We start from the raw sequence: 27,063 nt of genomic DNA, 5'->3' as shown, positions 1-27,063 counted from the left end.
AGAATTATAAGGTGTTTGCCAGAAGGTAGGGATAGACTTTTAAGCAGGAGGACCAGTGTGGGTAGAGGCCTGGAGAGGACAAAGGGGAGAAATGCAGGGGCCCAGCTGGGACTTGGAGTGCCCCAGAGCACAGGCTGTGAGGTTTGTGCATGTGGCTTCTACTTCAGCTTTGTCTCTGGTTGGTACTCAAACCTCCTCAGCCACGTTCATCTCTCGCAGCCTGTTTTTCAGCAGGGTGATGCAGTTACTCCTGGCCTGGCTCCATTTCAGAGTAAAAACCAGAGTCTTGAAAGTGGGTAATGGGGTTGAGTCCTACCCATCTCGCCCCCGTTATGTCTCCACCTTTAATCTCCCTCTTCCTCACTTCTGTTCCCCCCCCCCATCTTGCTCACTTCTGACTCCAGGATCTTGAGCCCTAATAAACTCCAGGATGGGAGCTTCTGGCAGGGCTGCAAGCCTTGATGAGTTCCCACTGGGGCCGGGCATCCCGGTCAGGAAGGGAGACATTCACCTGGGTATTACCAGTGAATGGAGTTTGCCTGGTAAAGAGGATGGGGGAGGAGAATGCCCGATTTGAGGGAGGAAATTGTAGGTGAGTGAGCAGTGATGATAGACTCTGGAAATGGAATGCCTGGGTTTAAACCCCAGTTCCAACGCTTACTGATTACATGATCATAGGCAAGTGATTTAACCTCTTTGTGCCTCAACACCCTTATCTGCAAAATGGGCGTGCTAATGGTGCCTCCCTCATGTGGCTGTTATGATGAAATAGTGAAATACATGTGGCAGCAGATGATAATGTCCCAACCCCATAACTCTCCTGCCTATTTGTGTTCACTTGTAGCTGCACAAGAGGGTTCTCTAGAGGCTGCCAGCTTCCTACTCTGAGCCCCTGCAATCCTGCTCTTCTGCTTAAGGGCTTTCTTGAGTTATGTGAAGTGGGTTAATGCCCTCAGGAGCAAACAGAAGCTTGTGAGGGACAGCAGTCATTGAATGAATTGAGTTATTACATTTCCTGATTCCCTTAATTGTACTCTAGTTGTGTAAGGGGATGCCCTTGATCTTAAGAACTATATGCTCAAGTATAGTTACTCTCAAATGGTTCCAAAAATATGTGCACATACATATCAGTGAGACCAAGTGGTGAAGCCCATGAGGTAAAATGTTAACAATTGATGAATGTGGGTAAAGGGTGTATGGGGCTTTGTAGTACTAGTCTTAAAACTTTTCATTAACTTGAAACAAAACTTAAAGTTACAAAAAACAAAATAGACAATGGTCATATCAATGTGTCACTGGTCATTTATCTTTGAGCACCAGAGATCTTCGTACAGAGGGCGCATTTTTTCAAGAGATTTGAGAAAAGGAAAGCCTGTATTTTCTGAGACTTTATTAACTCTTGTACATAACTTCTTGACAGACTTAGCCATCAATTTCAATTAAGTTTCTGAACTTGGAAATAACATCTGCTCTCCCTTACAGATTCTGATCTCCACTCTATTGGGAATGACAGGTCACTAGAATATGTCCTTGTCTTGGGTCACAAGCTCAGTGGTCCCAAAGGGGCCAAGCCAATGACCAGGAGCACGAGGTGGCCCAGTGGGGCCTTGGGGAATTCTGGGACACTCACAGTACCCCATGAGGAGTCACCAGGCACACCCATGAGTTCCCACCTCTCCTGCTCAGCTCCCTCCGACAGCGACATCTGAGGGATGATGATGTGGAGGAATGACTGGAATTGTCTTTACAGTGATAGGAGTGTTGTGATTGGGTTTTAAAACAGAATCGATCTTCTGGAGATGCTCCATGAATTGTTGGTGAAAAAAAGGGTATGATATCTAGAACTGGCTTCAAAGTAATCTAGGAAGAGGGGAGTGGGCACCTGAGAGGTGCCCTGAGTTGCTAATGATCAGAGTCAGTGATGAGTCCACAAGGACTTGTAATGCTGTTCCTTCCCCTTTTGTACAAGTTCAAAAATTCCCAGAATGAAAGTTGAAAAAACAACAACCAAAAACCCTCCCGTGCCCATCTCATGCAGACTAGAAGTCCTCACTGTGGTCCACAGTCCACCTGATCTGGCTCCATTGCCTCTTTCACCTTACCTCTGTCCAGTCGCCCACTCCACCATTCACGCTCCAGCCGCACTGGCCTTCCCATGTGCCAGGCAAAATCCTACCTCAGGGCCTTTGTACTTGCTGTTCCCTTTACCTGGAATGTTCTTCCAGGTCTGCACTGTCCAGTACAGTAGCTGGGAGCTACCTGTGACTTGAGCATTTTAAATGTGATTATTGCAACCAGGGAATTTTTTTTTAATTTTTATAAACTTTAAATAATTTAAACTTAAAATTGAAGCAGTGTAAAATATTTTGTCATTAAACACAGTTGTATTGTCTTGGTAGCACTACATTTCATTTTATCTGTTGCAAATTAAGGTGTCCAAATTGAGATGTGCTAAAAAGTATAAAACACACACCAAATTTCAAAGATGCAGGAAGAAAAAAAGGATTGTAAAAGACCTCTATTTTTATACTGATGACATGTTGAAGTGATATTTTGGATATGTTGGGTTAGAGTATAAATTAAATTATTAAAATCAATTTCACCTGTTTCTACTGTTTTACTGTGACAGGAAATTCAAAATTATATTCGTGGTTCACGTTGTATTTCTATCAGACAGCCCCCCTCTAGGAGTCCCTGTGGCTCGTGTCCTCACTGCAATTTGATATAATGACATAATTGTTGCATAATAATTGTCTCCCTGATTCCTTCCTCATCCATCCTAATTAAATTGCACACACACACCCTGCCTTTGCACGCTTTAGTTTTCTCCTTAGCATCTTTCCCTATCTGATCTGTGACAGATTTTGCCTGTCTGTTTTACTTATTGTTAGCTTTCCCCGACTGGAATGTCAGCAACATGGACCAGGATCTTAGCCTGCCTTGTTCAGGGTCATAGCCCTGCTCTTTGACCAGGACCTGGTTCATAGCAGACATTTAGTCAATACTAAATGAATGAGTGAACGAATGGTACAACTTGCTCCATTGCCTGGTTGGTTGGGTCAGTATTACCAAGACTATCTTATTAGCTGGTGACCCCAGGGAGACCACGTCTCCTCCTTGGTTGGGAACAGAGACCCGGTCTCCCATTTGAAACAGAACAGACCCAGGTTTGCATCTTGACTTCTCCCAGAACCTGGAGTAACTCCCAGCATCTGCTGCTTCCCGCCCCACTCCCTCAGTGTCCATTCCCCATCTGGTAACAGTTCCCTGACTATTTTTGGAGAACCACTCCTCCCCCTGTTTTCATGGTTCAGGCAAGGCTGACTGCAGGCCCAGCAAAGCACGTGGGGCTTTGGTTGGAACTGTAAGGGACAAGTAACTCTCCTATCGGCTGCCAAATTGGTGGGATGTCTGCTTGGGGGATTTGTGGGGCACTCTGGCCACCACTCGGATAAGAATGAAGCCAAAACAAAGGAAAGAACTGAGCCCCTGGATCCAGCTATGCTTGCAGTCCTGACCTTTTCTGTTACTCACAAAAATAAATTCCCACTTCTTTTTAAATCAGTGGGATTAGGCTTCAGTCACTTGCTCCCTGTGTGGCCTCAGACTAGGGGCTTCCCCTCTAGAGCCTCAGTTTCCCATTCCGTTAAGCAGGGACATATCACGGTGGTTATGAGAATTAAAGGTGAAAGGATCTGTCTTAAGGGCATATCCAGGAGCCTAGCACAGGGCTCCTGCCTCTGTTCCTGAGTCTGAGTCTGCCCCACCTCTTGTCCTGATGTCTTAAACTCTGGGGACAGGGTGAGCTTAGATACCTGAGGCTGGGGAATGGACTCCGGGTCTAAGCCCTGGCAATTCAGCTTGGTGTCGTCAAGACCTGGGAGAGGAGAGCTTTCACAGTCCTGCACCAGTGCTGGCCAGCCTGGAAGCCCACCATGTAGAATGTTTAAACAGAGCTCCTGGTTGAATGCAGGTCAGGAGCTATTGGCAACCCATCCACATCACCTGCACCCCTCCTGTACACTTGCACCCTTCCTCTAGCTTCCTGTGGCAAGCCTCTGTGCCTCTTTGCCTAAGGGTCTTTTACAGGCAGGAGAGGCTGGAAGTGCTCACCTGCACCCCTCCTGTACACTTGCACCCTTCCTCTAGCTTCCTGTGGCAAGCCTCTGTGCCTCTTTGCCTAAGGGTCTTTTACAGGCAGGAGAGGCTGGAAGTGCTGGGAGTTAACATCTCCAGAAACAGTCCTTAACCAGTGAGAGATGGGAGCTGGTACACATGCCACAACCTCTTTACCTCTTGGGTAGAACAACTTTGAATGTGTTCTAGTCTCCCAGAGTTCCCCAGGGGGATGGCACCCCAGGTGCCCAGAGCAGCAACTAGCTCATTAACTCCCTTCCCTGGCTCACTTCCCACTTCCCTGTCAATCTGCTTAGGATCACCTCCCCAAAAAAGCTACCTGTGCCTGAGTCTTTGTGCAGGTTCTGGGGGAACCCAACCCAATGTGGGCTGATTCTGTTCTGTGTTCTATGCTCAAGGCAAAGCGATCTATGGAGGGGGCGTCCAGATGTATCAAGACCATTTCCTAGATTCTCAATCCTTGGGCACCCAGGGTCCTCACACATCCTGCTATAGACTGAATGTTTGGGTCCCCTCAAAATTCGTATCTTGAAATCCTAATCCTCTAAGTGATAGTATTGGGAGGTGGGGCCCTTGGGAGGTGATTAGGTCATGAGGGCTCCACCCTCATGAAAGGGATTGGTGCCCTCATAAAAGAGACCCAGACAGCTGCTTGCCCCTTCTTCCATGTGAGGCCACAGCGAGAAGATGGCCATCTATGAACCAGGAGGAGGGTCTTCATCAGACACTGAATCTACCAGCACCTTGATCTTGGACTTTTCAGCTGTGGGAAATCAATTTCTATTGTTCATAAGCCACCCAGTCTACATCATTTTATTACAGCAGCTGGAACAGACAGACACATCCTTTGATGGCAACTGTTTATTACGTATATCTGGACTGTACTCAGATTGGGGGGGGACCATTGACATAGCTGAGCACCAGGTAAGGTGTCCTGGCCAGTCGGGCAGGAGAGCAGCAGGAGCCCCCTGATGTGGGGAGGAGCAACATGGCACCCACCAGGAGAAGGAAGAGGAAGAGAAGGAGGAAGGTCAGGGGCCGCCTGGATGTAGAACTGGGGGCTCTGTGAAGGGAAATGTAGTGTTAAATGTGTGGCTGGGCTGCCACCATGAGCCCTGTCCCCCACACCCCCCATACCCATCTTCCAGGCATCTCACCCAGGGTCTACCTCTAGCATCACATCCTGGAGATTGGGAGATACTTGTCTCATCTTGTCCTAAGGGTAGATAGCAGCCAGCATTAAAATGGGTGGAAGTGGCACTTAATGTGGTCTTTCCCTTACTGCTGTAGACCTACAGAGCTGAGCTTATTTCTCCTCCTTTCCTAGCAACCCCTCCATCCCCAGGACCCCACACAGGCTTGGAATACCTCCAAGTGTAGTGGATGTCTGTTTGTGCCTGCCCTTCATCCAATCCCCCTTTTCCTGGTAACAGTGGTTCAACTGGTAGGGGTGGGTGTCATACCTCTCCACTCTCCTGACCTCAGGACTCCACTTCCATGATTAGGCATGTGACCTAGACCTGGCCAATCGCAGCCCTCCATCAGCTTGGCTACTGTGATTGGTTTTGGATCTAGGCCATGACTCAAGTTGGGGAAGCTGGAGTCAGCCCTAGGACTTTAACTGCAGGTAGGTACAGTGACACTCTCTCCTCCTGGGGTGGGGAAGCCAGTGCGAAGTGAGTACGTTGCTGCTGGGGCAGCCATTTTGCTGAGAAGGAATCCACCTTGGAGAAGCAGAGTCCAGCCCTGACAGCAGCTGTGGTCTGGAATTCAACAGCACCTGGACTTTTCAGTCACATGAAAAAAATAGCATCCCCTTTTTTATGTAACTCAACTTGGGTTGGGTTGCTGTCACTTGCCATCGAGATTCCTGAGTGATACACCTGGTTGAGGACCAGCTCACCTGGGACTTCCGGAGCAGGGAGCGTCTTCGATGACCTGCTAAGTGTTTCCGATGGTTGAGGCCTGACATGAGCATGTCCTTTTAGAGGAGAGAGTGGTGAGGTCCTTGGAGAACCAGTGACAAAGACACACAAGGTTGGGAAAGGACCTAGATGGGGGGTGGGTGTTGTAGAGATGAGACTCTGGGGAAAGAGATCGCGGGGAGAGATGAAGAGAGGGACAGAGCCAAAGAAAGCAAGAGAAGGGAGACATTATTTATTCATTCATTCAACAAATATTTAATGAGTGTCTGTTACATGCCAGGTACAGTTCTAGGAGCTGGGGACACAGTGGATGTAGAAACAGACAAAGTCCTGGCATCCATGAAGTTTACATTCTAGCAGGAGAGAGGGAGAGACCATAAGTTAATAAACAAATGTATAAAGTCAAGATGTGGTAAGTGCAGTTAGGAAATAAAGTCAGAGGATAAGGAGCAATAATATTTGGAGGCCAGAACAGGCCTCCCTGAAGAGGTAACATTTGAGGAGAGACGAATGAATGAGGAGGTAAGCTGGGCATGCACTGGGGGGCTTTGAGATGGGAGTGATTTTGGAATAGCATGGCCCCTTAGGGTGAGTGAGGGAGATAGAGGAAATGAGGAAATGTAGACACAACAGAAGGAAACAGAGTGAGATGGAGGAAGACATGGAGGCCAAGAGAGACAAAGGGAGGGAGGGAAGGGAACACTGAGATAGCAAAAGAGAAATAGACCCCGAGAGGGATAGAGGGAGACACAGAGCCATGAAAACCTTGAAGGGGAAGGACCCTGCTAGGAGGCACACAGAGGGGTCCATGGGTGCCTGGGGGGAGGTGACCCCACCTGCTCTTACCTCGAGGCTTTGTCCCCTGCCCCAGGGGCCCCTGTGGCCACATAGCTCACAGGGAGCCCCTGGTGTCCAGGCTGTCCTTCGCCCCAAAGGCCCGAGGCCCCCAACGTCCCCCGCCGGGTCCCACTCCAACTCTGCAGGAGTGGGGAGGCTACCGGATGCCCAGGGCCCCCAGATCCTACCATGTCCTGGCCCGTCTGAGTCCCCCTCAACCTCCAAGTCCTGCTCCAGTGTGTTGATATCCTCAAACACCTGGTCAGAGGACAGAGGTCATGAGGGTTGGGACTCGTGCCTGCACCAGGGACCTCCAGGGTGGTCCATACCAGGCTGAAGCTGACCATCTGGGCCTGCAGCCGCCACAGCTGCCGGAAGATGCTGTCTCGATGGGCTCTGAAGGCCCTCAGGACCTGTTCCAGGGGTGCCCGGGCTTGGGGCTCACTCCGCTGTGCCAGCCCCTCACCGAATGCCAGCAGTGCATCTAAACGCTCAGCTGCCCCACGGAGGTCTGCCTGGAGGGCCTGGGTACACAGAGTTGGACGTCACTCCCCTCCCCAATCCACACACACACACACACACACACACACCAGGGGCACCAGAGACCTGGGACCTGGATTTACACACACACACACACACACACCCCAGGGGCACCAGAAACCTGGGACCTGGATTTACACACACACACACACACACACACACACACAACCAGGGGCACCAGAGACCTGGGACCTGGATTTACAACCCCTCCTCCCCTTCCCAACCTAGAACATGGAATAAACACATTTCCTACCCTAGGGAGCTGGCACCCACTCCTGAGGCCCTGCCCACCCTCCCGCATCCTAGCTTCCCATTACCCACCTGCAGCTGGACCATCCCGCTCTGGGCTGATGCCCAGGGCCCCAGGCCTCGCTCCAGGTCCTGCAGCTGGAGGCCCAGCCCCAGAAGGCTAAGATGCAGGCTGTCCTGCTCAGCCTCCAATACCTCCTGGCCAGAGATGGAGTGCTGGGGAACCCAGAGAGCTGAGTCAGGGCTGGCGAGTCAACTAAGATGTGCCCCCACTCCCATTGCACCCTTCTTCTGCAGGCTCCTGCCTTCTGGATGCTTCTCTGCAGCAGAGTCTATCACTGGGTCTGCACCAGGGCTGCTCCCATCTAGAGAAACCTCCCAGTGGAGCCAGGCCTGAGAACCTCTAGTTCAAATTCTCCAGGTTCCAAAGTTTCTGGAAATGTGTATATGGAGGGCCTACGGGTCTGGACAGGGAAGGGGTGATGGAGCTGGATAACCCTGCCAAGGAATGGGCCAATGATAAAAATAATTCTCAGCTGGTAAATACTGAAATATTTCTATAGTGATTGGTAAAGAATCATTGTCCAGAGCATCCCTCCCCCAACAGATGCCCAACATTCTTCCAGAATCATCACCTCATCCCTGGTGTGGAGGCCAAATTCTGGGAGAGCAACAGGAGGTAGGAGCTGGCACAGGGAGGGGCCCAGGTCACCTCAGCTCACCTCACAGTGTTTGGCCCCAGTTGGGTCCTCCTGGGAAGAGGACGTTGGAGATGTGGGGAGGCCAGTGGCAGGCTTGGTGCCCCTCGGTCCACTCTGGAAGTGCTCAGGAGGGTCCAAGGAGACCTGCCCCTGCTTCTGAGCCTGTTCCAACCTGGTAGGGGACATTGACAGGTCCCTGGGTAAGCCTAGGTGCCCATTATCTACCCTATCCCAGCTACCTCTCCCGTGTCCCCAGGTGATCATACTCACAGTATCTCCTACCCTCAAAAGGGGTACTGCCCCCACCCTTTTGGGACCCAAGTTTCAAAAACACCAGCTCCTACCTGATTCTGTCGTCTCCAGATGCAGGGTAGATGGTGCATTCAGCAGTATCCAGCTCCCTAGGCGCTCCAGGGGCGTGGCTGAAGGGCTCAGAAGAGGGCCTAGGGCTCAGAGGTGGGGGCAGGGCCATATTCGGGAGCCTGGGAACAGAGATTCAGTGAGGATCCCCAGTAGGAGCCCTTTTCCCAGCCAGGGGTACCCACCCCCAGACCTCCTCAGTAGGACTCACCCAGGCCTGAGGTAGCCAGGAGCCCAGGGCCAGGCTCTTCCCAGGTGGAAACTGGACCCAGGTAATCTGATGCCCAGCTCAGGTGACAGCAGTACCACTTAACTCATTCCTCCCCAGCAGACCAGTAGCTGAACCTCCCAAGCTCGCACCACCCACATAAGGGGTCTCCAGATATAACCCTCCCCCCTCAAAAGCCCTGGATTCTGCTCCACTCTGTGACCCATACATCTGACCCCCATGGCCCACACCCTCCCTCTAAGGTGCCAGGCGCAGCGCCCCTCAGGAACCCAAGCATCTGACCCCTCCCTTCTGCCATGTCCAAAACCAAAATAAGGTATTTTTTGTTGTTGGTTTATTTGGAATGGGGCCTTTTCCTATGGTTCCCACACAGTTACTGGGAAAATAACCCCGGGAGAGGTAAGAGGAGTTGCCTCTGCCCCAGGGTTTCAAGGTCACAGGGTGGCAGCTGTCCAGAGCAGGCGAAAGCCCGGGAATCCCGGCGGATCCTGGGACCTGGCGTCACTTGCTGAGCAGGAGGCCAGCGCGCAGCACGCGGGGCACGCGGCGGATGGTCAGCGAGACGCGGGTGCCGCGGGCCAGGCGGGCTCCGGGCTGCGCCGAGGGGCAAGCGGCTGCGTTGGGCGGCAGGGAGGCGGCGTCCAGCACGTCTACGCGAGCGGGTGCGATGCCGTGGAGGAGGCTCGTGTAGGCGGTGCCACGGAGCACCAGCAGGCTGCGAGGTTCCAGCAGCAGAGAGGTGGCTGGCTGCGGCGGGGGTCGGGGCTGCGGGGCACGTTGAAGGTTAGCGGGTCCTCAGAAGTTGGGCGAGGGACGGGGGAGGGGCGTGGAGGGGGAGAGGTGGGCAGGTTTGGGGGTTCAGAGGGCGAGGGCCAGCGAGTCCCAGGGGCAAAGGCTGAGGTTTAGGGTTAGGGTTAGCAAGTGTCCTCCCAGGGATGGAGGCTTTGGAGTGAAAATCCCAAGGGTTCCAGGGCCAGGCTTGGGGGTAAATGGAGACAGTGGAGAGGGTTGTCAGCAGGCCCTCGGCAGGGGCAGGAACTAGGCTGCAGTTGGGGATGACTTAAGGGTCTGCAGGCCGTGGGAACTGCAGCTAGGATCTGCAAGGGGCTGGGGGCTGGGACTGAGGGATCAGAGGTCGCAGGAAACTGGGTGGAACTAGGTTGAGGACTTGGCTGAAGCCAGGAAGTGAGGAAGAGATGAGCAGACATGGTCTGGATGCAGGTGACGTTTGTGTGGATATCAGGGTGTTTGAGGACACTGGCAGAGAGGAGGGGGTGTCAGGGTATCCAGGAGGATGTAGGATTATAAAGGGAAGTCCCAAGGAGCAGCTGGGGTCAGGGTGTCCAGAAGAGCTTCTGTGAACAGGGGGGTGTCAGAAATGCATCAAAGAAAGGGATCTAGGAAGCTGTTGTCATGAGCAACCCTCATAGAAAGGAGGCAGGATATCTGGGGATCCTTGAGCAGCAAGTCATGTGTTGAGGTGCCAAGGAGAATTTGGGGGTGTCATGCCTGGCAGATCACATTATTGGAGTGGGAGGGAGGTCAGTGTTAGGGTGCCTGTACAGTGGCCATCGAGAGTCAGGGTGTCTGGGAGATGTCAGACACCCATGAGTGAATAGCATTGGGCTATCTGAGGATACCAATGTCTGTTGGAGCCCTGAGTGCAGCATTGCAGCGCTCTGAATGTGTGGGGCCAGGGGATTTGGAGGATGTCATGGTATTCACTCAGCAGGTGTGGTATCAGGGTATCTATTAATATGATTTCTAGGGCACCCTGCAAGCAGATGGGTCATGCACCTAGGAGAATGTGGGTGCACTCCATGAGGGTAGAGAGGAAGAAGTATATCAGTGGTACCCTGCAGGCAGGTGGGATTGGGGCCTCTTGGAGGATATGGGATGTCAGAGCGCCCATAAGTGGCTGCGGCAGCGTTTCAGGGCCCACCTGCTCTGTAGGGTCATCGTCCTCTGGCTGCCGAGGCTCGTACAGGTCCAGCATGGTGTGGGAGCCCAGGCTGATGGTGCTGACGGTCGGGTAGTACAGTGGCCCATCCTCGTGGGGCTGGGGAGGGGGCACCAGGGCTGGACAGGGCAGTAGTCCACACCCACCACCCTCGGGGGTGAAAGTGGGGCTCCCCAACTGGGGACAGGGAGGTGAATGCTTGGTTGGAGTTTGTGGCTGCTTAATGAGAGTGGACAAGGGTCAACATGATGTCCTGCCCCATGGCAGATCTGAGGTCTGGGGGTTGGGGTGAAAGTGTGGTTACCATGATGCCCTCCCCAGGCAGATACTGGTTCACAAGGACGTGGTTGGCTGGGAGGCCCCCAAAAAGACTGAGGTCAGACACTTTGTCCACATAGCGCTGGAGCCATGGTGGCAGCCGCTCAGGAACCATCCCACGGGGATGGGGCAGCCCACCTGGGGAAGGGTAATGGGATGCTGAGGGCACCCAATCAAGGAGCTCTGGCAGGTGGAGCCCCCATTAGGGATATCTCAGTGGTTGGTAGCACTCTGACCGCCTCAAGGACCCCAAACTCTTTGGAGATCACTCCACCCTTCAAAGATTTCCTGACTTCTCCAAACCCCTGGACCTTTTAAGATACACCCAACTCATCAGGACCTCCCTAACCCCTCAGAATCCTCCTGGCCCTCAGGACTCCTTGAATTCTCAAGGACATCCCTCCCTCACAACATCCTGAGACTATCCAACCTGAGTCGCCTTCCCCAGCCCACATCCCTAAATCACTCCGCCCACAGCCAGGACACTTACCCCAGTTCTGTAACTTCCTCCCGGAAAGCTGGGTCCACTTTGGCTTTGGGGCATTGAAGACCTGGGAGGTGAGAAGGGGATCAGTGCTTTTTCAAGACCACCTTCTCTGATTCTCCCACCCAGGCCAACATAGGGGTTTTCACCTGGGGATAGAAATGGGTCATCTCAGTGTCTGTGGGCTCATTCTCTGATAGTGTTCCCAGGAATTTTTTTTGTTTGTTTGCCCTTTGCCGTGTGGAGGCTGCTGGCCTCAAAGCCCACCTGTGTCTAGGGATGGAGGAAAAGGACCAAGGGCTGCACAATCGGGGTCTGAATCTACTCAGAGCTCTGGCATGGACTGGACTCTTTCATCCCAGCAAAGAGTCTGCACTCTGTAATTTCCTGATTCTTGGGCTATCTCAGCACAGTCTGAGTTCTAGAACCTCCTCGTTGCTATTGCCTGGAGGAGGGAATGTGCTAAACCAGGCTATCTCCCTAAAGCAAAGAGAGGGCTTTGAAATTTCTCCACTGCCAATATTCCAAGGGTCTAGAATGGGCAGTCTTCAAAAAGTCTTAAGAAATCTATACTCCACTCGATAATCTCCTTATTCCCTTCATGGTTATGGGGCTGGAATGGGCTGTCTCAGCAGGAGAGTCTTGAGTTTTGTAGCTAACTCATTTCTGGGACTCCAACTAGACAGGACTAGCTGGGATAGCACAGGGAAGATCTGTGCTCTGTAACTAAGGGTCTGGGGCGGCAAAGGGCACTAAGATAATGCAAAGACTCTGAGCTTTGTAAATTCTTCTTTCCCTAAACCTTAAGACTAGAATATAGGCTGGGCTATCTCAATGCAGGTGCTCTGTGCTTGGGAACCTTGTTCCCAAGGTTCTGGGTCTATGCTGAGCTATCGGTGCAGGGAAGTGTTCACTCTGTAACCTTCTGAGGCCTAGGCTATCTCAGCACAGAAATCTCAACACTGTAAATTATTCATTCCCCAAATCCCAAGGGCCTGAACTGGGCTATCTCAGCCTGTGTTTGTAACTTCTTCTCTAAGGTAGCAGGATTGGGCTGTTTCAGCACAGGGACTCTGACCTCCAGCATAACCACTTCTTTTCTAAGAATCAGTTTGGTTTCTCCTACACCTCTGGGAAAAGCTCTTTCTGACAGGCAGGTGCTGAGAAAGGAAGAGGGAAGGTAAGGGATGGCTGCTGGATGATCCTCTCATTCCTGCCAGGATCTTCACTGTGGCCTTGTGGGCTCTCACATAGGAGCTGGGAGTTGGAGAGGGATCTGGGAAGAGGGGAAAAAAACAGACCAGAAGGGTGTTGATGTCACCTGTCGAAGCAAATACTCCTCCTCTTCCTTGGAGATGAAGTCAGGGACATAGTAGATTACAGGTGGTGCCTAGGACAGAGAGATCCCCCTGAAGGTGTGGCCCTTCAACCCACACAGAGGTGCTTACATCAGTGAGCAACCTCTCCTCTAGAGCGAGGCTCAAGATGTCCCCACACAGGCCAGGGCCTGAAGTCAAGGGACTAATGCCCATTTGGGGGATGGGTGTGGGGCTGGACCCTGAGGGTAAGAATGAATTTAGAGGGAGGGGCAGTCCAGCCCACAAGTCCAGGAGTCAGCTTGCCCATCCCCACTCTATCTCCCACCCTCTAGTCCCCACCATCACCCTCTGCACCCCCAGTCCTGACAACCTGCTCCACCCTGAATGGTTCCAGTGCTGGGACCCTGGCGTCCTGATCCTCCATCAACAGCAACTCCGAGTACCCAGTCAGTTCTGTGGAAAGAGAACACACTGAAGCCACCAAGACTGCCACCCTCAGGATATGATCCAGCCTTCGTTTCTTATCATGGGCCAGGGCCTCACCTCAGCCCTCTAGCAAAACTCACTTGGTTTCTAAAACCTAAGTCCTCAACATCTCAAAAGCCACCCAATGCACCCCCAGGCTCCCTGCCTAGACACGATGAATACCCAGAACACTCCCCCAAACGCCATCCACCAAAGGCCTATCAGGCTACACGTATTTTGCCCTCCCAAGGCTCTCGCAGAGAACAACCCCTGAGTCCATTGGGAGCCTTTCTCAAGAGCTCCACCACACATATCCCCCAGGGCTGCACCCTAGAGCCCCTTTAGACACCTTAATTTAAGACCTCATCCTAAAAACTTCGGATCTGCAACTCTGAGCCCGACTCTCTTAACAATATTCAAGGTCCTTGTGGACCCTCCTCCCGCCTTAAGCCCTTTCAGACGCCCCATTCTGAGTACCCTCGAACCCCCTATCTAAGCAGCCTCAGATACATCCATTTGCAGTCTCCTCGGATCCCCCAACTCTAGGATCCCCTCAGACCTCTCTTTCCAAGAGCCCTTCACTGCAGCACCCTTGGACCTTTGACTCGGAGCCTGACTCCTCACACCTCCCTTCCCTGAACCCCTTGGATCCCACGCTTTGAACTCCCTCGGACTCCCGTCTGAGCTTTTCCGAATCCTCACTCTCAGCCCTCTCAGACCCTTATCTCCGCCCTCGGCCACCCCCAAGAACTGACCGTCCACCAGTGTCCCCTCCAAATTCCAAATTCAACACCCCCATTCCCTTCCCAGCCACTTCCGCCCCACATGCCTGACGCAGAGTCCTCGGACCAATGGGAGTTCTCAAAGGCGCTAAGGCTCCGCCTTCCACCCAATCGGCGCTCTTACACAATATTGCCCCGCCCCTTCAGTTTCGTTCGGTGATAGGCTGTACCTCCTGGCCTCTGAGCCATTGGGGATCTTTCAGAAACGCGTCTTCTTCTGGCAGCGGCCAATCAGAGCGCCAGAACAGAACCTGTCCACACTGCGGAGAGAGCCCAGCGCCGAGGGGCAGCTGTGGCGGCCTCAGGAAAAACGCGACTGTTAGATGGACTTCCCACAGACTAGGCGATCTTATACCCAAGCCGCAGGGAGGCGAGCTTGAGGTATGAACTTACTCTGCCATCCTCCCCCAGCAAGGATACAGAGGCAAGGCCGTAACTCGCCAAACACAGACCCGACGCAAAGAGCCATAGAAACGTCTTTATTGAAGGGAGTCGGGGTCATGCTGAGTTTGGGGGACATGCAGTGAAGGGGCAGTTGTGAGCTGTCCTTGGTGTTCAGGGCCCCAGGTCTGCCGTGGACCTCCTGGGCCTTCAGGGTCTCCCTCGAGCATAGTCTGGCCAGGGAGCTGTGAGGTCCTTCGAGGCCAGTAACTTAAGATTTAATGTCTTGGACCTGTGACCAGAAAGTAGACTATAGTGGGGGCTCCAGGATTTGGGATCCCCTCAAGGCCTTGGTGCCCTTCATGTATTAGAGATGGAGGTTTGAGGATTTGGGGTTCCCTTGGGGCTAGGGCTCTTGGAATTTGGGTGTCTTGAGATCTACTGACTCAGGGCACTGAAGTCCTCTGTTTTCCAGGGATAAGAATTCCTGTTTGGGGTCTCCTGGGGCCTATGAATGGGACTTAAGGTGCCCTGGGAGCCCGGGATACATATCCTGACTGCAGTCTCCTCCATCCCAGGCACAAGGACCTCCATGACTAGGGTTTCCTGGGGGCTTGGGATTGGATTTTTAAATTTGGGATTCCCTGGGGATTTGGGGAGTCCATGATTTGGGGGTCCTGGGAGTTAGGGCTTTGGGGTCTCCTAGGGGATGTAGGACTTGGGGGCACAGGGTAGTTTGGGACATGTAATCTGGGGTTTAGGATGCTTAGAGTCCCAGAATGGGACCTCCAAATTTTGGGGTCCCCCAAAGGGGGAAATAATTGCTTTAAAAATAGAGAATTTTCTGGGAGCCTGGCCAGCACAGGTACTGTGGGCCACATGGGGTGGGCTTCATACAAGGCACTGGGGGTTTCTTGAGGGTACAGAGGACAGGAAGACTTGGGGGTCCTGTAATTAGCACTTCCAGGACTGTTTTGGTGTCTGTAAATTGGTGGTGACAGTGGGCTGGTTAATGTGGGTCTCTTCTTGAGGGGTAAGAGCAGGGGTTTTTGTCAGTGGAGGGGGGTCTCTGATTGTAGTGTAAGGGTTTGGGGTGACCACAGGGGTCACAGCATCTTGAGGGGACTGAAATTAAATGTGGGTTTGTTACCCTGTTGTTCTGGAGGGGTTTCTTTCAAGGGGACTTGATGGGGTGGGTCTTTGTTAATAGGTAAGGGTTCTGATCCAGTGACAAGTGACTCAGGAATGTTCTGTTGTGGAGCATTATGTAGAGAAAGTCACCGTCATTTGGAATGATGTGGAAATCTGTTACTAGGGGGTCTGCTCTGAGAGGTTGGGGATAGGGACTAGCCTGAAGGTGCTACACTCAGGGAATCTCTTTCTGGGTAACACAAGGTCTGTATTTGGGGAGTTATCATGGGGAAATCTGTTAATAATGGGGCCTCAGTGATCGAGGGCTGGCTACTGGGGGAGTCTCTATTCTGGATGTGTTACTGGGAATCTCTATCTCAGGGTGACTCGGGGGCTCCTTGTGTCAGGAGACACTAGAGGGGACTCTGTGTCTCTTTGTGGGATGTCCAGGGCCTCTAAGACTGCATCTCCGCCCTCAGCATCCAGGGAAACCAGCAGCAGAAGAGCAACCTGGGGAAGAGAACTGTGTCACACCCTGGTGCAGGGTGCAGCGGGTGAGAGCATCTGGACCCATCACCCCCCAGCTCTTCCCCACGTGTCTGGGATTTGGCCTTTCTGGATTCTGCCTCTGCCTCTCCGGCTATGCCTTCTCAGGCTCCCATGAGGCGGAGGATGTTCTGCCTCCTCTACCTGCCCCTAAAAAGCTGAAGTCACCAGAATTCAGTGTGGGGCCTCACTCCGTAAAGACTGTGTCTGGGTAAGCTAACTCACCATAAGTTTTCCTAACCTCTACTTCCAGCCCCACCCAGAGCTCCAGACCCCTGTGTCCAATGGCCTGGTGATTGCCTTTTCCTGAATATCCCGCAGGAGAGGGGGCCAAGGGTTGCTACGCACCTGGAGATGGAGTTCTCGGATGCAATGTCCTTTGGAGTCCGGACTGTTGTGAAGGTGCGTTTGGGCTGTGACACTGAAGGGAAGGGCAAGGTCTCAGGTGAGGGGATGGCAGACCCACCTGTCTATCAATACCCACCCAGACTCCTTGTCATTAATACTTATCCACATCCCACTAGACACCAAAGATAAAGCCATCATGCTTACCGGTGGGCTGGCATTCCCAACAGCCATCTAGACCTGTCGTCAATAATATTTCCTGTGTCCTCCAAGACCTGCCCATGTCTCCAGTGCCTGCCCAGAGCCTTGTCATTAACATCCCCATCCCCATAGCACCCACCCTTTGGGGGATCCTGTCTCATCATTTTCCCAGATCCTGTGTCCCAAATGAACACTGGAGATTCTACTCCAGCATAGACCTGAGAACCCACGACCTTCCCTCCTATCCCCAAACCCACACTCCTCCTCATACCCAGCCCCCAACTCACTTGTCACTTGATGTACTTTTTTGGCTCCAACATTGTCGCCAGGGGGATCGGTGGATCCACCAATCCTAGGGAGACACGAGGGGTGGGAGGAGTCAGAGCCACAAGAGGTCAGGCAGGGTCTGGCCAGGAGCTGTGCGCCAGGGAGCCTACAAGGAAAGAGCTAGGGCGTGGGGGTGGGTATCCAAACTGTCCTCCTGGTCCACGAGGAGGAATACCCCTCCAGGGCACCTAAGGGAGAAATCAGGGCTCTGGGTGGCGCCCTGTTTTGGGATCAGAGTTTGGACTCACCTCTGAATTCGAGATGCTGGAGCAAAGACTCCATGCTTCGGAGGGCAGGTAAAGTACCGGACGCCAAAGACAGAGCCATCGTGCTTCCCGGTGGGCTGGTCTAGCTCGATGCCGTACCAGTAACCTGCGGCAGGAGGGTGTCAGGATGCCTCGAGGTCCTGCCTGCTCCCCAGCCCAGATATCTGTCCTCACCTGGGGCAAAGTCTGTCTTCCCATAGAAGCGCACAATCCCTTGCTTCTGGCCTGCGACGAGGACCTGGTCTCCAACCTCAGCCTTGGCTCCGTCGCGCTGCTGCAGGCTGCCCAGAGATGGGGATGACGGGGGCTTCTTCTTGCCTGGGGGTGGAGGGTACAAGGGGTGAGGGAGAGGCCTCTAAATGCCAGCCCCGGGGACCCTGTGTCACCAGAAAGCCACAAGGTAGAAGCTCTTGCCTGGTTCCAATCAAAGGAAAAGCAGAGCCTTCCTCCAAATTGGGGGGTGGGTGAGCTTGAAAGGAAACATCCCCAGTTGTCAGATAACTGGGGCTGGGGGCTTTAGGCCGGAGGGAAAACTGAGTCAAGAACCTGGAGAATTCCAAAACTCCTTCTCAAAGTTGAGGCTACTTAAGCCAAAGGAAAAACTGAGTCTCAGAAGTCAGGAACCCAGAAACTATCCTTTCACAATGAAGTGGCTATTGGGTCTGAGAATAAATCAAGTCACTGAAGCCAGGAACCCCATAGATTCTTCCCTGAAACTGGGAGAAAACCTTTGGGTCTGACGAGAAACTGTGTCACAGTGGGCAGGGAACCCACAGGTCCTTCCAAGAACCAGGTGGGGCCGGTACTGAGTCAAAGGAGACACTAAGTCATAGAAGTCAGGGACTCAGAGATCATCCTCTAAAATGGGACTTTGGGCCTGAGAAGAAACTGAGTCACGGAAGCTGGGCTACCCACAGAAGATGCTCAAGACTGGCTCTCCTCAGCCCCAGGGCTCCCCCTCTGACCTTTGTGCTCCCTGCGGCCTTTGCCAGTGACGCGGGAGAAGTCCATCCGGGGAGTCCGAGGTGTGGAGGTAACAGATGAGGGAGGTGCGTCCACTGCCTTGGAGATCTTGGACACAGAGGCAAAGAGACCTGGGGGGACATAGCCTGGGCTGGGAGTTGTCCAAGCCTCTGCCCTCTGCCCTGCCATCACCCCCCAACCCCCTCAGCTGGCAGCATCAGAACTACTGAGTGGAAACCATCACCACCCTTTTGAGCCCCTGTGGGACTCACCCTGCTTGGGAGGGCAGATGAAGTACCGGACACCCCCAACACTGCCATCATTCTTGCCCTCAGGTTCATCCAGCTCCACGCCCACCCACTGACCACTGGCGAACTCGGTGGTCCCGCAGAACCGAAGTGTGCCCGTCTGCAGAAACAAGGGAGGATATAGTTTGGGTGGGCCTTGGGAGGCCATCACAGATCACTGATACACAGGCAGCTGGTGGGGCAGGTGAGGAAGCCCCAGGCTCAAATCTCAGCTTGGACATCACCATTCACTGGCCGTATGACTTAACCATACTGTGCCTCAACATCCTCATCTGCAAAATGGGGACAGAATTCACACCCACCTTATAGGATCATTACAAAGCTGCCCTGTCGGAAGCAGCAAATAGCCACTGGCCACATATGGCAAATTAAATTAACTAAAATTAAATTAAAATATCATTTCCCCAATCACAGTAGCCACATTTCAAGTGCTTAATAGCCACAGGTGGCTTGTGGCTACTGCACTGGATGACACAGACACAGAACATTTCCATCATCACAAGGTCTATTGGACATGAATGCTATAGTGAAATTAAAGCCCTCAGAATAGGGTCTGATACTGAGTAAGGGATCAGTAAGTGTTGATTCTTATTATCCTGTGACTTTGATAACTCACGGGCCTCAGTTTCATCTGGAAAATGGGGAAAACAGTCCACTTCATCGGCTGGTTGTCTGGTTGAAACATCTTTGATATACACAAAGTTGCTTAGCTGCACTGAGTGTGACTAATATCATTGTGTGAGGTTCCCTCACCTCTCTAAGCCTCAGCTCTTTGTCTGTAAAATGGGCTAAATAATAATAATGCCTACTTTGGAGAAGCGGTGTGGGGATCAGAGCAGTGCCTGACACACAAAGGGCACTTAGTGTGCATCAAGCCCTGTTCTAAGGGCTTTACACATTTTAACTCATTTAAACCTCATATGACCTGCTGAAGTGGCTACTGTTAGCTCCATTTTACAGATGAAGAAACTGATGTCCAGAGAGGTGAAATCACTGGCCCCAAGCCCCACAGCTAGTATGTGGCAAAGCTAAGATTTGCCTGAGCAAATCCCTGAGCCTGAGCTTATAACCATTGTGCTCTGCTGCTCCTCTATGGGCAGAGATTGTGATGTCTTCAGACAAAGGGTTTCACCTCTCTGAGACTCTTACAGTCTTCTGTGTTGTAAAATGGGGAAAGTCAACCCATCCTGCTTTCAAAATTGTCACAAATGGATTTGATCAGATCACGTATAGAAGCTTTCTAGATGGGGCTGATGCATGCAAACCTCTTGATTAGGAAATAAAATGTGACTTTTAGGGTTTCTCGCTGTACAAAGAAACAAAATTCAAATTCATTTCAGTGGCCTGCAGGTCTGGTGTCATCCAGCCCCTGCTAACCTCTCCACCTCACCCTCCCTTGGTAACTCCCCTGTTACACCACCCCTTCCCTCCTCCAGGCCTTTGTACCTACTATTTCCTGTGTCTCCGTATTTTTGCAAGATGAGCTCCTTCCAATCAGATACCACCCTTGCTTTTCAGAGAAGCTGTCTCAGAACACCCTAGCTAAAAACAACCTCTGCCCTCAGCCAGGGACAATTTACTAAATCCAAGTATTTAATGCTTTTCAAGGCCCTTGTTGCTACCAGAAATTATCTCAACTGTGGGTTTACTTTATTGACTGTCTCTTCTTCAATAGAAAGGGAACTCTTTGAGAGCAGGGCTGGGGCCAATACAGCCCTTTATCCCAAGGATGGGCTGGGTCCAGCATGGAGCCTGAGGGACACCAGGTAAATGAATAAAACTTGGAATTCCTGGATGAATGAAGATTCTCTCTGTCCTCTTGGCCTTTAGACCTGCTCCCTTTCCCTAAGACCCCCCTTCTTCCTTTCTTCTCCTGGCTCACTCACCTGCATCTTCAAGTGTGTCTTCCCCATCACACCCTGGATCACTCTGACTTGTATGTTTTTCCTAATCAAAGTGTTGATCACCCTGGGAGCACAAGTGGGCCCTGCATGGGGACTAAAAGGCCCGGGGGACCCAAATGGGGCAGAGCTGCACTGATCACTCTGCTTGTGCTTCCTCGTGGCAGCCGTGGAGCTGCTCTGGGCTGTCACTGTCACGTGTTGGATCTGTCTTCCAACATGGACTGAGAGCTCAGCCTAGGGTGGGTCACAAAGGAGGCACTCACAGAGCAACTGTGAGGTGAAATCAATACTGTGTGAATGACCAGGAGGGTGGGCAGACAAAGGGGAGAGGCTGCACTCTGCCCAAGGACCCATCTCTGAGGGATGAGGGCTGAACCCGGCCCTCCCATCCCTGCTCTAGTCCCTGACCTTCTGGCCATCCAGTAGCACGCGGTCTCCCAGGCGCAGGCCCAGTGCACTGAGCATGAGATTGCCTGGGACGTTGTCATAGTTGGGTAGTGTGACCTTGGGGAGGGCACAGGAGAGTGGCACGGCCTCCTCCAATAGTGTCCGCAGCTCCTTGGCCACCAGCGCTGCCTCTGCCTTGTCCAGGGACATGTCCATGGGGTCTGGGACCACCTCCGCTGGCACCTGTCCCTTTCGGTTCTGGGCAGCAACATGAAGAGAGAAGGCGAAAACTCAGTGATGTAATCCACACCCCCAATGAGCCCCTCCCCCCCTGCAAGAGACCCCAGGTCTAGGTGAAGCAGAGGTGGGACTAGGTCATACCCTGGACCACCATGGAAATAGAAGGGGTGGGACATTAAGGTGTAGACCACAGTCCCCAGGGAAGTCCACTCAAGACCTCAGGCTGGGGGTGTCAAGTAATTGAGGGTGGGACTGGGGTGGAGCCAATAGGGAATGAAGGTCCCACTTCGGAGCTGTAGGTCACGGCCTCAAGGCCAAGACCCCAAGCCTGGAATGGGACCATGTGAAGGACAAACACTGAAAATGGTACTGTATGGTACTGGCTCAGGGGTCCAGCTAGGCCAATGCAGAATGAAGAGAGGCAGAACCTCAGGGGCGCAGGCCATGTCCCCCTGCAATATCTGTGCCTGGGATGCTGCAGAGAAACTGACGTTGGGGATAGGACCTGGAAATGGATGGGTCGGGGTCAAAGATCATACTGAGGGCTTATGGGGGGCCAAGGGTCTCTGTGTACACACAGCCATGGGTCCAGCCCAGATTTAAAGAAGATACTCCTTGCAGGGTGACCCTGGACAAATCACTTTTTCTGCCTCAGTTTCTCCATTGTAATATAGGGCTCAAAACAGGGTTCACCTGACATATCATGAACACTAAGTAAATGTCAGCTGTTACATTTGTTGTATGTATAGATGATTTTTGCCATATTTTGAGAGCTTCAAGAAACTGAAGTGGTCCTGCCCCCTCCCCACCAGAGGCCTGCTGGCCGGGAAAGGGATTGGGGAAGAAGGAGAAGGAAGACAACAGGGCTAGGCCAGGGTGGCAGTACCCGAAGCGCTGGGTTGGCGCCGTGCTCCAGCAAGCATTTGGCCGCGCCCAGGCACAGGTTGGAGGCAGCGATGTGCAGGGCTGAGCCGTGGTTGAAGTCACTGCACGTGGAGTTCACCACTGGGAAGTGGGTGAGAGGAGGGTTCCGGGTGAGCGCCCTTGGCACCCCAGCCCTCCTGGTACCTTCCAGCCTCTGGAAGTCCATCTCTTCATCCACCTCTTAAACCACAGGCCTCAGTGCCTCTCGCAGCCTCTGCTGCAGAGCCCCGCCCCACCGCAGAGCCCTGCCCTCCTTGGCCACTCCCCTCCTGACCAGCTCCTGCCAGGCCATGGGGTTATGGACCACTGAGCCCCATCTGGCCAACCTCCTGCCTGTGGCCTCCCCTCCCACCCGTATCTCGCACCAGGCCCCATCACTCACCTGCCCTGCCTGCTTCACATCACGTCTCTTTTCCCCACATCCAGGCACCCTCCTTCTGCTTCCAGATCCCCTTCCTCGTCTAGGTCCTGCCCCCTCCCAGCACAGCCCCTCCTCCTCACCTCTGGGCCGCGCGCCCTTCAGCAGCACGCGCACGAGGTCGGGCACATCGAAATAGGCCGCGTAGTGAAGCGCGTTCATGTTGGTCCAGCGGCTGCGCAGGGTCACGTCCGCGCCCAGCGCGAGCAACTGCTGAGAGAGGCGCACAGCCGCCGCGGGGTCCCCTGCGCGACAGCCCGGGTCAGCTTGGGTCCCTTCCTCTAGAGTGTGGACCCAGCGCATGGGGAAGACGCTTTGGGATCTTAGGCTGCGGGTTCAGATTGGGGGTCCACGGGCAGGGTTCTGAAGGTGTCGGGTGTGGGAGCCTAGGTTTTGGGTTTGTGGTTTGGGGATTGGTAACCTCACCGACTCCGTGAGCCCCAGCCTTGCAAGCATAATGGAGCAGTGTCATGTCAGTCAGCCCATCACGATCATTCACGTGGCAGCCTCGGCGCAGAATCTGGGAGTACCAGGGGACCAAGGAGGGTTACCCAAACACGTGAAGGACCCCACTGTCTCCTCCCTGGCTTCCCCAGCGTTCTTACCTCATTGCCAATGACATCGATTTTGTGCTGGACTTGGGGCACCCACTGGCGCACAATGGCGAACAGCTCAGGGATGGTAGTCTGCGGGTCAAACAGAATCTCCTGGCAGGCAGGGTCGTTGGGGTCGAAGAAGGTGAAGGCTGGGGTAGTGAGAGGTCCGAGGTCACCCAGGCAAAGTGACCCCGTCCTTCCATCCTGAGGCAGGGGAGTTCTAGGTCTTTGCCTTTAAGACCTTCTAATGCAGGGTCTCAAACTGGTGGCACGTGGGCCACAGGCATTTTCTGTGTGGCCAGCACGGGGTTTCAAAATTGGGAGGGTTTCACCTAAAAATGCGGGTGCCCAGCATGTCTGGAAAAACTGGAAGATCAGGCAATTCCTATGTAGCAGCAAACTCCACCCCTTGAAATGAGGGGGTGCCCAGCATGCCCAACAGCGGCTGCTGCTGCTCTGGCCCCTGTTGCCCTGTCAGAGTATGGGCACAGGTTCGCCAGATCTCCAGAGTAAAGAAAATTAAAAAGCCAGAGATCACAGTTTTTAAGAGAAACCTCCCCCAATTTTTCAAAACGTATCCATGAGCAGGGTCCAAGCTGTGACTAGCCAGGGTGGTGCCCCGAGGAACTGCATCTCCCCTCTTAAGACTCTGTAGTAAGGTCAGCACCCAACACAGGGCCTGGCACAGGGCAGGAGCGCAGCGCACGTTGAATGGATGAGCAAATGAATGACCAGATGATACAGAGCCCAGGGAAGAGCTGCGGAGGAGGGTTCTCCAGGAATAAGCCTTTTAAAACCCCAGTCACAGCACAGCTCTCCTTGGCTGGGAACACTGGCTCCCATCACACTCAGATTACAAACCGAAGTCCTCATGCCAGCCCGCAGGCCCTGCACAAACTGGCCTCCTCTGTTCTCTGCCCTCTCCCCCTTCACTCATCCCCCTCGAGCCACACTGGCCTCCTTCTGTCCTTCCAACTCGCCCGACAAATTCCTGTCTCAGGGCTTTGTGCTTGCTGTTTTTCTTGCCTGGGCCAGTCTACTCTCAGATCTTCTGAAGGCTTCAGAGAGGCCTCCCCAGACCGTCTTGGCTAAATCAGCACCTCTGCCCTTCTTTATTTCTTTAAAAATGTCACTTGGCTAATTCCATGCTGCCGTGTTCACTCCCTCATTTGCAGGGCCCAGGACAGCACCTGGAAGGTACTAGATGCTCAGTCAGCCTTGACGGTATTAATGTACAAATTTCATAAATAAATACACAAGTTTCTTTTGGAATCCACCTTAGCCTTCTCTCTGTCCTAGATCATATTTTCAGATTCCTTCGCATTCTGTAACCAAACCCTCCTTGTTCTACAGGCAGGATTCTGGGGGCAGGGGACAGGCACCCTAGACTCTTTAAGACTCCCCTCTGGCCCACAGTCCCCAGCCACATTTCCAGAGAAGATTTTCCAGTTTCCTGGGGTGAATACCCAACCCCGGACACCCAGATAAAGTTCTTATTTTTCTATCAGACTGAGGGCAACTTGTGGCCTCCCTGACCCCGACCCACCTCTAGTGGGTGACATGTCCATAGATGTCATCCCTCCTGCCGTATCCTGGTGATGCCTACTCTCAAAACTTGGAATCTAGTTTCTGAACTTACAGCTGCTGGGGATTCCCAGCCAGCATCTTCTAAAAGCCCTTCCTGTATTCAATCCTGGCTGAGCTCCACCTTTCCTGCTCAGTAGTCAGAGGGAGCTGTTAAAAATATAAATCAGACCTGCCACCTGTCTGCTTTCAAATACCCACCCCCTACAACTGCTCTTCCCTCATCACACTCAGGATAAATCTAAAGTCCTCATAGTAGCCTTTAAGGTCCTTCCAGACCTAGGCACTGCCAACCTCTGACCTTAACTCCCTTCACTCCCTAAGTGTAGCACCATGATTTTTCTCTGTTTCAAGCTCAATGCTGTCTCAGGGCTTTTGCACTTGCCACTTACAGCCTGGAACACTCTTTCCCCAGCTCTTCTATGGCTGATTCCTCCTCGTGCTCTGGGTCTCAACCCAAATGCCACCTCATCAGAAAGACCCACCCTGACCACTCTGCGTCAAGATGCTGCCCCCTAGCCATTCTCTATTATATCTCCACCTTTTAATTTCTTTCATAACATTCACTCATCTGAACTTATCTGATTCATTTGTTACTTGTTTAGTCTCACCTTCTCTCCTGAGAGCAGGTATCATGCCTGGATTGCTCACCATTAAGTCTCCATCTCCCAGCACAAGACTTGTCAGAGTAGTCATGATGGATAAATATTGCTTGGTGAATGAGTAGACACTTTCAGTTTCTCCAAGAGGCCACCCTCTCAGCGCTACATTCTTGGAGACTTTACTCCTGTGGTAATCTACCCTGGGTAACCCCCTTCCCCTGAGCCTTTCCCTTGTTAACCCCCAACTCATCCTTAGGTCTCCCTTAAATGTTATTTCCTCAGGGAAACCATATCTTAAAAAGCTCTTGTAGAATCCTGTTCTTGGCAAACACAATTCTCATCACGTCTTGTAATTATATACTTATATCGTTATACTTATTTGTGCAGTCATTATTGAGGCCACCTGTGAGTTCTCTCAGGCAAAGACTGGGTCTGTCTTGCTCCATGCTGTGCCCCTAGCTCCGAGGTACACAGCAGGCGTTCAAAAATGTTTGTTGAATGACTAAATGACTGAATGATGTGTCATGAATCAAAGATTAGGATTATCCCAATTCTATTCTCCAATGGGTGAATCAATGAATTAATGAAGGGGGTGGGGATCCAAGGGCCATGACTCCTCCAGACCATCATCAAATGCTCCAGAATCCTCCCACCATCTCCACCAACAGAGTTCAGCCAAACCTCCCTGGCCACCCAAGGCTCCAGGCCATATTGCAGGGTGGGGAGGGTGGTTACCATAGTCCTTGGGGAGGGGGGCAGGTGCCGAGGGGTGCACAACAGGCTTCTGCCGGCGCTCCTGGGTGGGGCTGGGGGGCTCCGGGACAGGCTCATCCTCCTCCTCCTCTTCTTCCTCCGCCCTGAGCGGAGGGGCCATCGGGGCGGGATCTGTCTTAGTCATGGTCCTTGGTGGCCCTCAGGGGGGCAGGTGCAGAGTTGGGGGCAGCCGTCAGGCAAATCCTAGGGGCAGAGGTTAGCTAGAGAGGGTGCCCCACGGTCTCTGGAATCTGAGACCCCAGACGCTTCCAGGGCTCCGGGTGGCTCCCACGCCCCCAGCTCTGGATTTGGGGGCATCACAGAGACGCCAGTCATCCATCAGAGGACCCTGGTATATGGGTCCAGCGCCTACCACTTCCATTACCCGGTCCTGTCTCCCATTCTTCTCCCGCGTCAGGCCCCTCAGTATAGGCCGCCCCCTCCCCGGGTTTGTTTATCTCAGGATGCAGGATGCTTTGCCCCTCCCCTTCTCCGCAGGCCTCCCTCTACCCAGCTTACCTCGGGTGGATGGGGCTGGAGACCAAAGCTGAGACCCGGGGAATTGGAGTAATGGGGTGTCAGTGCCGGGAGAAGTGATGGGGGAGAAGGAGACAGAGAGAAGGGGACGAGGCCCAGACGCCGAAGAGGGGTGGGGGTGGAGAGGGAGGGGCGCTGACGGCGCATGCGCTGTGTCACCCCCAACCAGGCGCGGGGGCGGAGATACCGCCAGGCTGTTCGCATTGATGAAAGGGCTGGAGGCAGCGATGCAAAGGGGATAGACACCTAGGATGGGGAGAGGAAGAAGAAATAGCCACGAAGAAGGATGTGAGACATGGAGACAGAAGGAGAAAGATGAAGCAGGGACAAGAGCGCAAAGAGAG

The 27,063-nt window shown here is 53.0% G+C and overlaps 3 protein-coding genes and 1 long non-coding RNA gene across 13 annotated transcripts; 1 reads left to right on the top strand and 3 right to left on the bottom strand.

The window, feature by feature from the left end:
- Nucleotides 1–4,983: 4,983 nt before the first annotated feature.
- On the bottom strand, nt 4,984–9,604 carry SYNE4 (spectrin repeat containing nuclear envelope family member 4). Of its 4 annotated transcripts, XM_072967166.1 has the most exons (8): nt 8,734–9,097; nt 8,411–8,561; nt 7,761–7,904; nt 7,229–7,423; nt 6,909–7,157; nt 6,041–6,118; nt 5,295–5,353; nt 4,984–5,200 (listed from the first exon to the last, which is right to left on the bottom strand). In XM_072967166.1, exons 1-8 carry the CDS (start codon nt 8,859–8,861, stop codon nt 5,023–5,025), a joined length of 1,182 nt encoding a protein of 393 aa, XP_072823267.1. In that variant the 5' UTR covers nt 8,862–9,097; the 3' UTR covers nt 4,984–5,022. The 4 variants fall into 4 exon arrangements, with proteins under 4 accessions (XP_072823267.1, XP_031527819.2, XP_031527818.2 ...); XM_031671959.2 differs by lacking the exons at nt 4,984–5,200; nt 5,295–5,353; nt 6,041–6,118 and adding an exon at nt 9,474–9,604 and having other exon boundaries at nt 6,122–7,157; nt 8,734–8,871; XM_031671958.2 differs by lacking the exons at nt 4,984–5,200; nt 5,295–5,353; nt 6,041–6,118 and having other exon boundaries at nt 6,122–7,157; nt 8,734–8,871; nt 8,961–9,099.
- ALKBH6 (alkB homolog 6) lies at nt 9,480–14,360 on the bottom strand. Of its 4 annotated transcripts, none has more exons than XM_015250252.3 (7): nt 14,280–14,360; nt 13,430–13,512; nt 13,062–13,130; nt 11,747–11,807; nt 11,243–11,394; nt 10,921–11,037; nt 9,480–9,743 (listed from the first exon to the last, which is right to left on the bottom strand). In XM_015250252.3, the coding sequence occupies exons 2-7, from the start codon at nt 13,481–13,483 to the stop codon at nt 9,480–9,482; spliced, it is 717 nt and encodes a 238-aa protein (XP_015105738.2). In that variant the 5' UTR covers nt 13,484–13,512; nt 14,280–14,360. The 4 variants fall into 4 exon arrangements, with proteins under 4 accessions (XP_015105738.2, XP_072823268.1, XP_072823269.1 ...); XM_072967167.1 differs by having other exon boundaries at nt 10,921–11,157; nt 14,280–14,358; XM_072967168.1 differs by having other exon boundaries at nt 10,921–11,154; nt 14,280–14,358.
- Nucleotides 14,361–14,544: 184 nt separating this feature from the next.
- LOC116277568 (uncharacterized) lies at nt 14,545–20,573 on the top strand. 4 transcript variants are annotated; one of them, XR_012075535.1, is made up of 4 exons: nt 14,545–14,687; nt 16,298–16,372; nt 16,618–16,766; nt 18,802–20,573. It is a non-coding gene; the product is annotated as an uncharacterized lncRNA (long non-coding RNA). The 4 variants fall into 4 exon arrangements; XR_012075533.1 differs by having other exon boundaries at nt 16,269–16,372; XR_012075536.1 differs by having other exon boundaries at nt 16,269–16,575; nt 16,686–16,766.
- CLIP3 (CAP-Gly domain containing linker protein 3) lies at nt 14,771–26,835 on the bottom strand. The gene is made up of 14 exons (XM_006217035.4): nt 26,702–26,835; nt 26,165–26,386; nt 23,253–23,392; nt 23,074–23,167; nt 22,731–22,892; nt 22,192–22,310; nt 21,087–21,323; nt 18,739–18,874; nt 18,469–18,597; nt 17,678–17,821; nt 17,486–17,609; nt 17,198–17,262; nt 16,713–16,785; nt 14,771–16,328 (listed from the first exon to the last, which is right to left on the bottom strand). The coding sequence occupies exons 2-14, from the start codon at nt 26,325–26,327 to the stop codon at nt 16,274–16,276; spliced, it is 1,641 nt and encodes a 546-aa protein (XP_006217097.1). The 5' UTR covers nt 26,328–26,386; nt 26,702–26,835; the 3' UTR covers nt 14,771–16,273.
- Between the last annotated feature and the right edge of the window lie 228 nt (nt 26,836–27,063).

Source organism: Vicugna pacos, chromosome 9 (assembly GCF_048564905.1).
Source record: "Vicugna pacos chromosome 9, VicPac4, whole genome shotgun sequence".
Taxonomy (NCBI): Eukaryota; Metazoa; Chordata; class Mammalia; order Artiodactyla; family Camelidae; genus Vicugna; species Vicugna pacos.
Note: the sequence above shows the minus strand (reverse complement) of the source record. Positions and strands in the feature narration are given on the sequence as shown.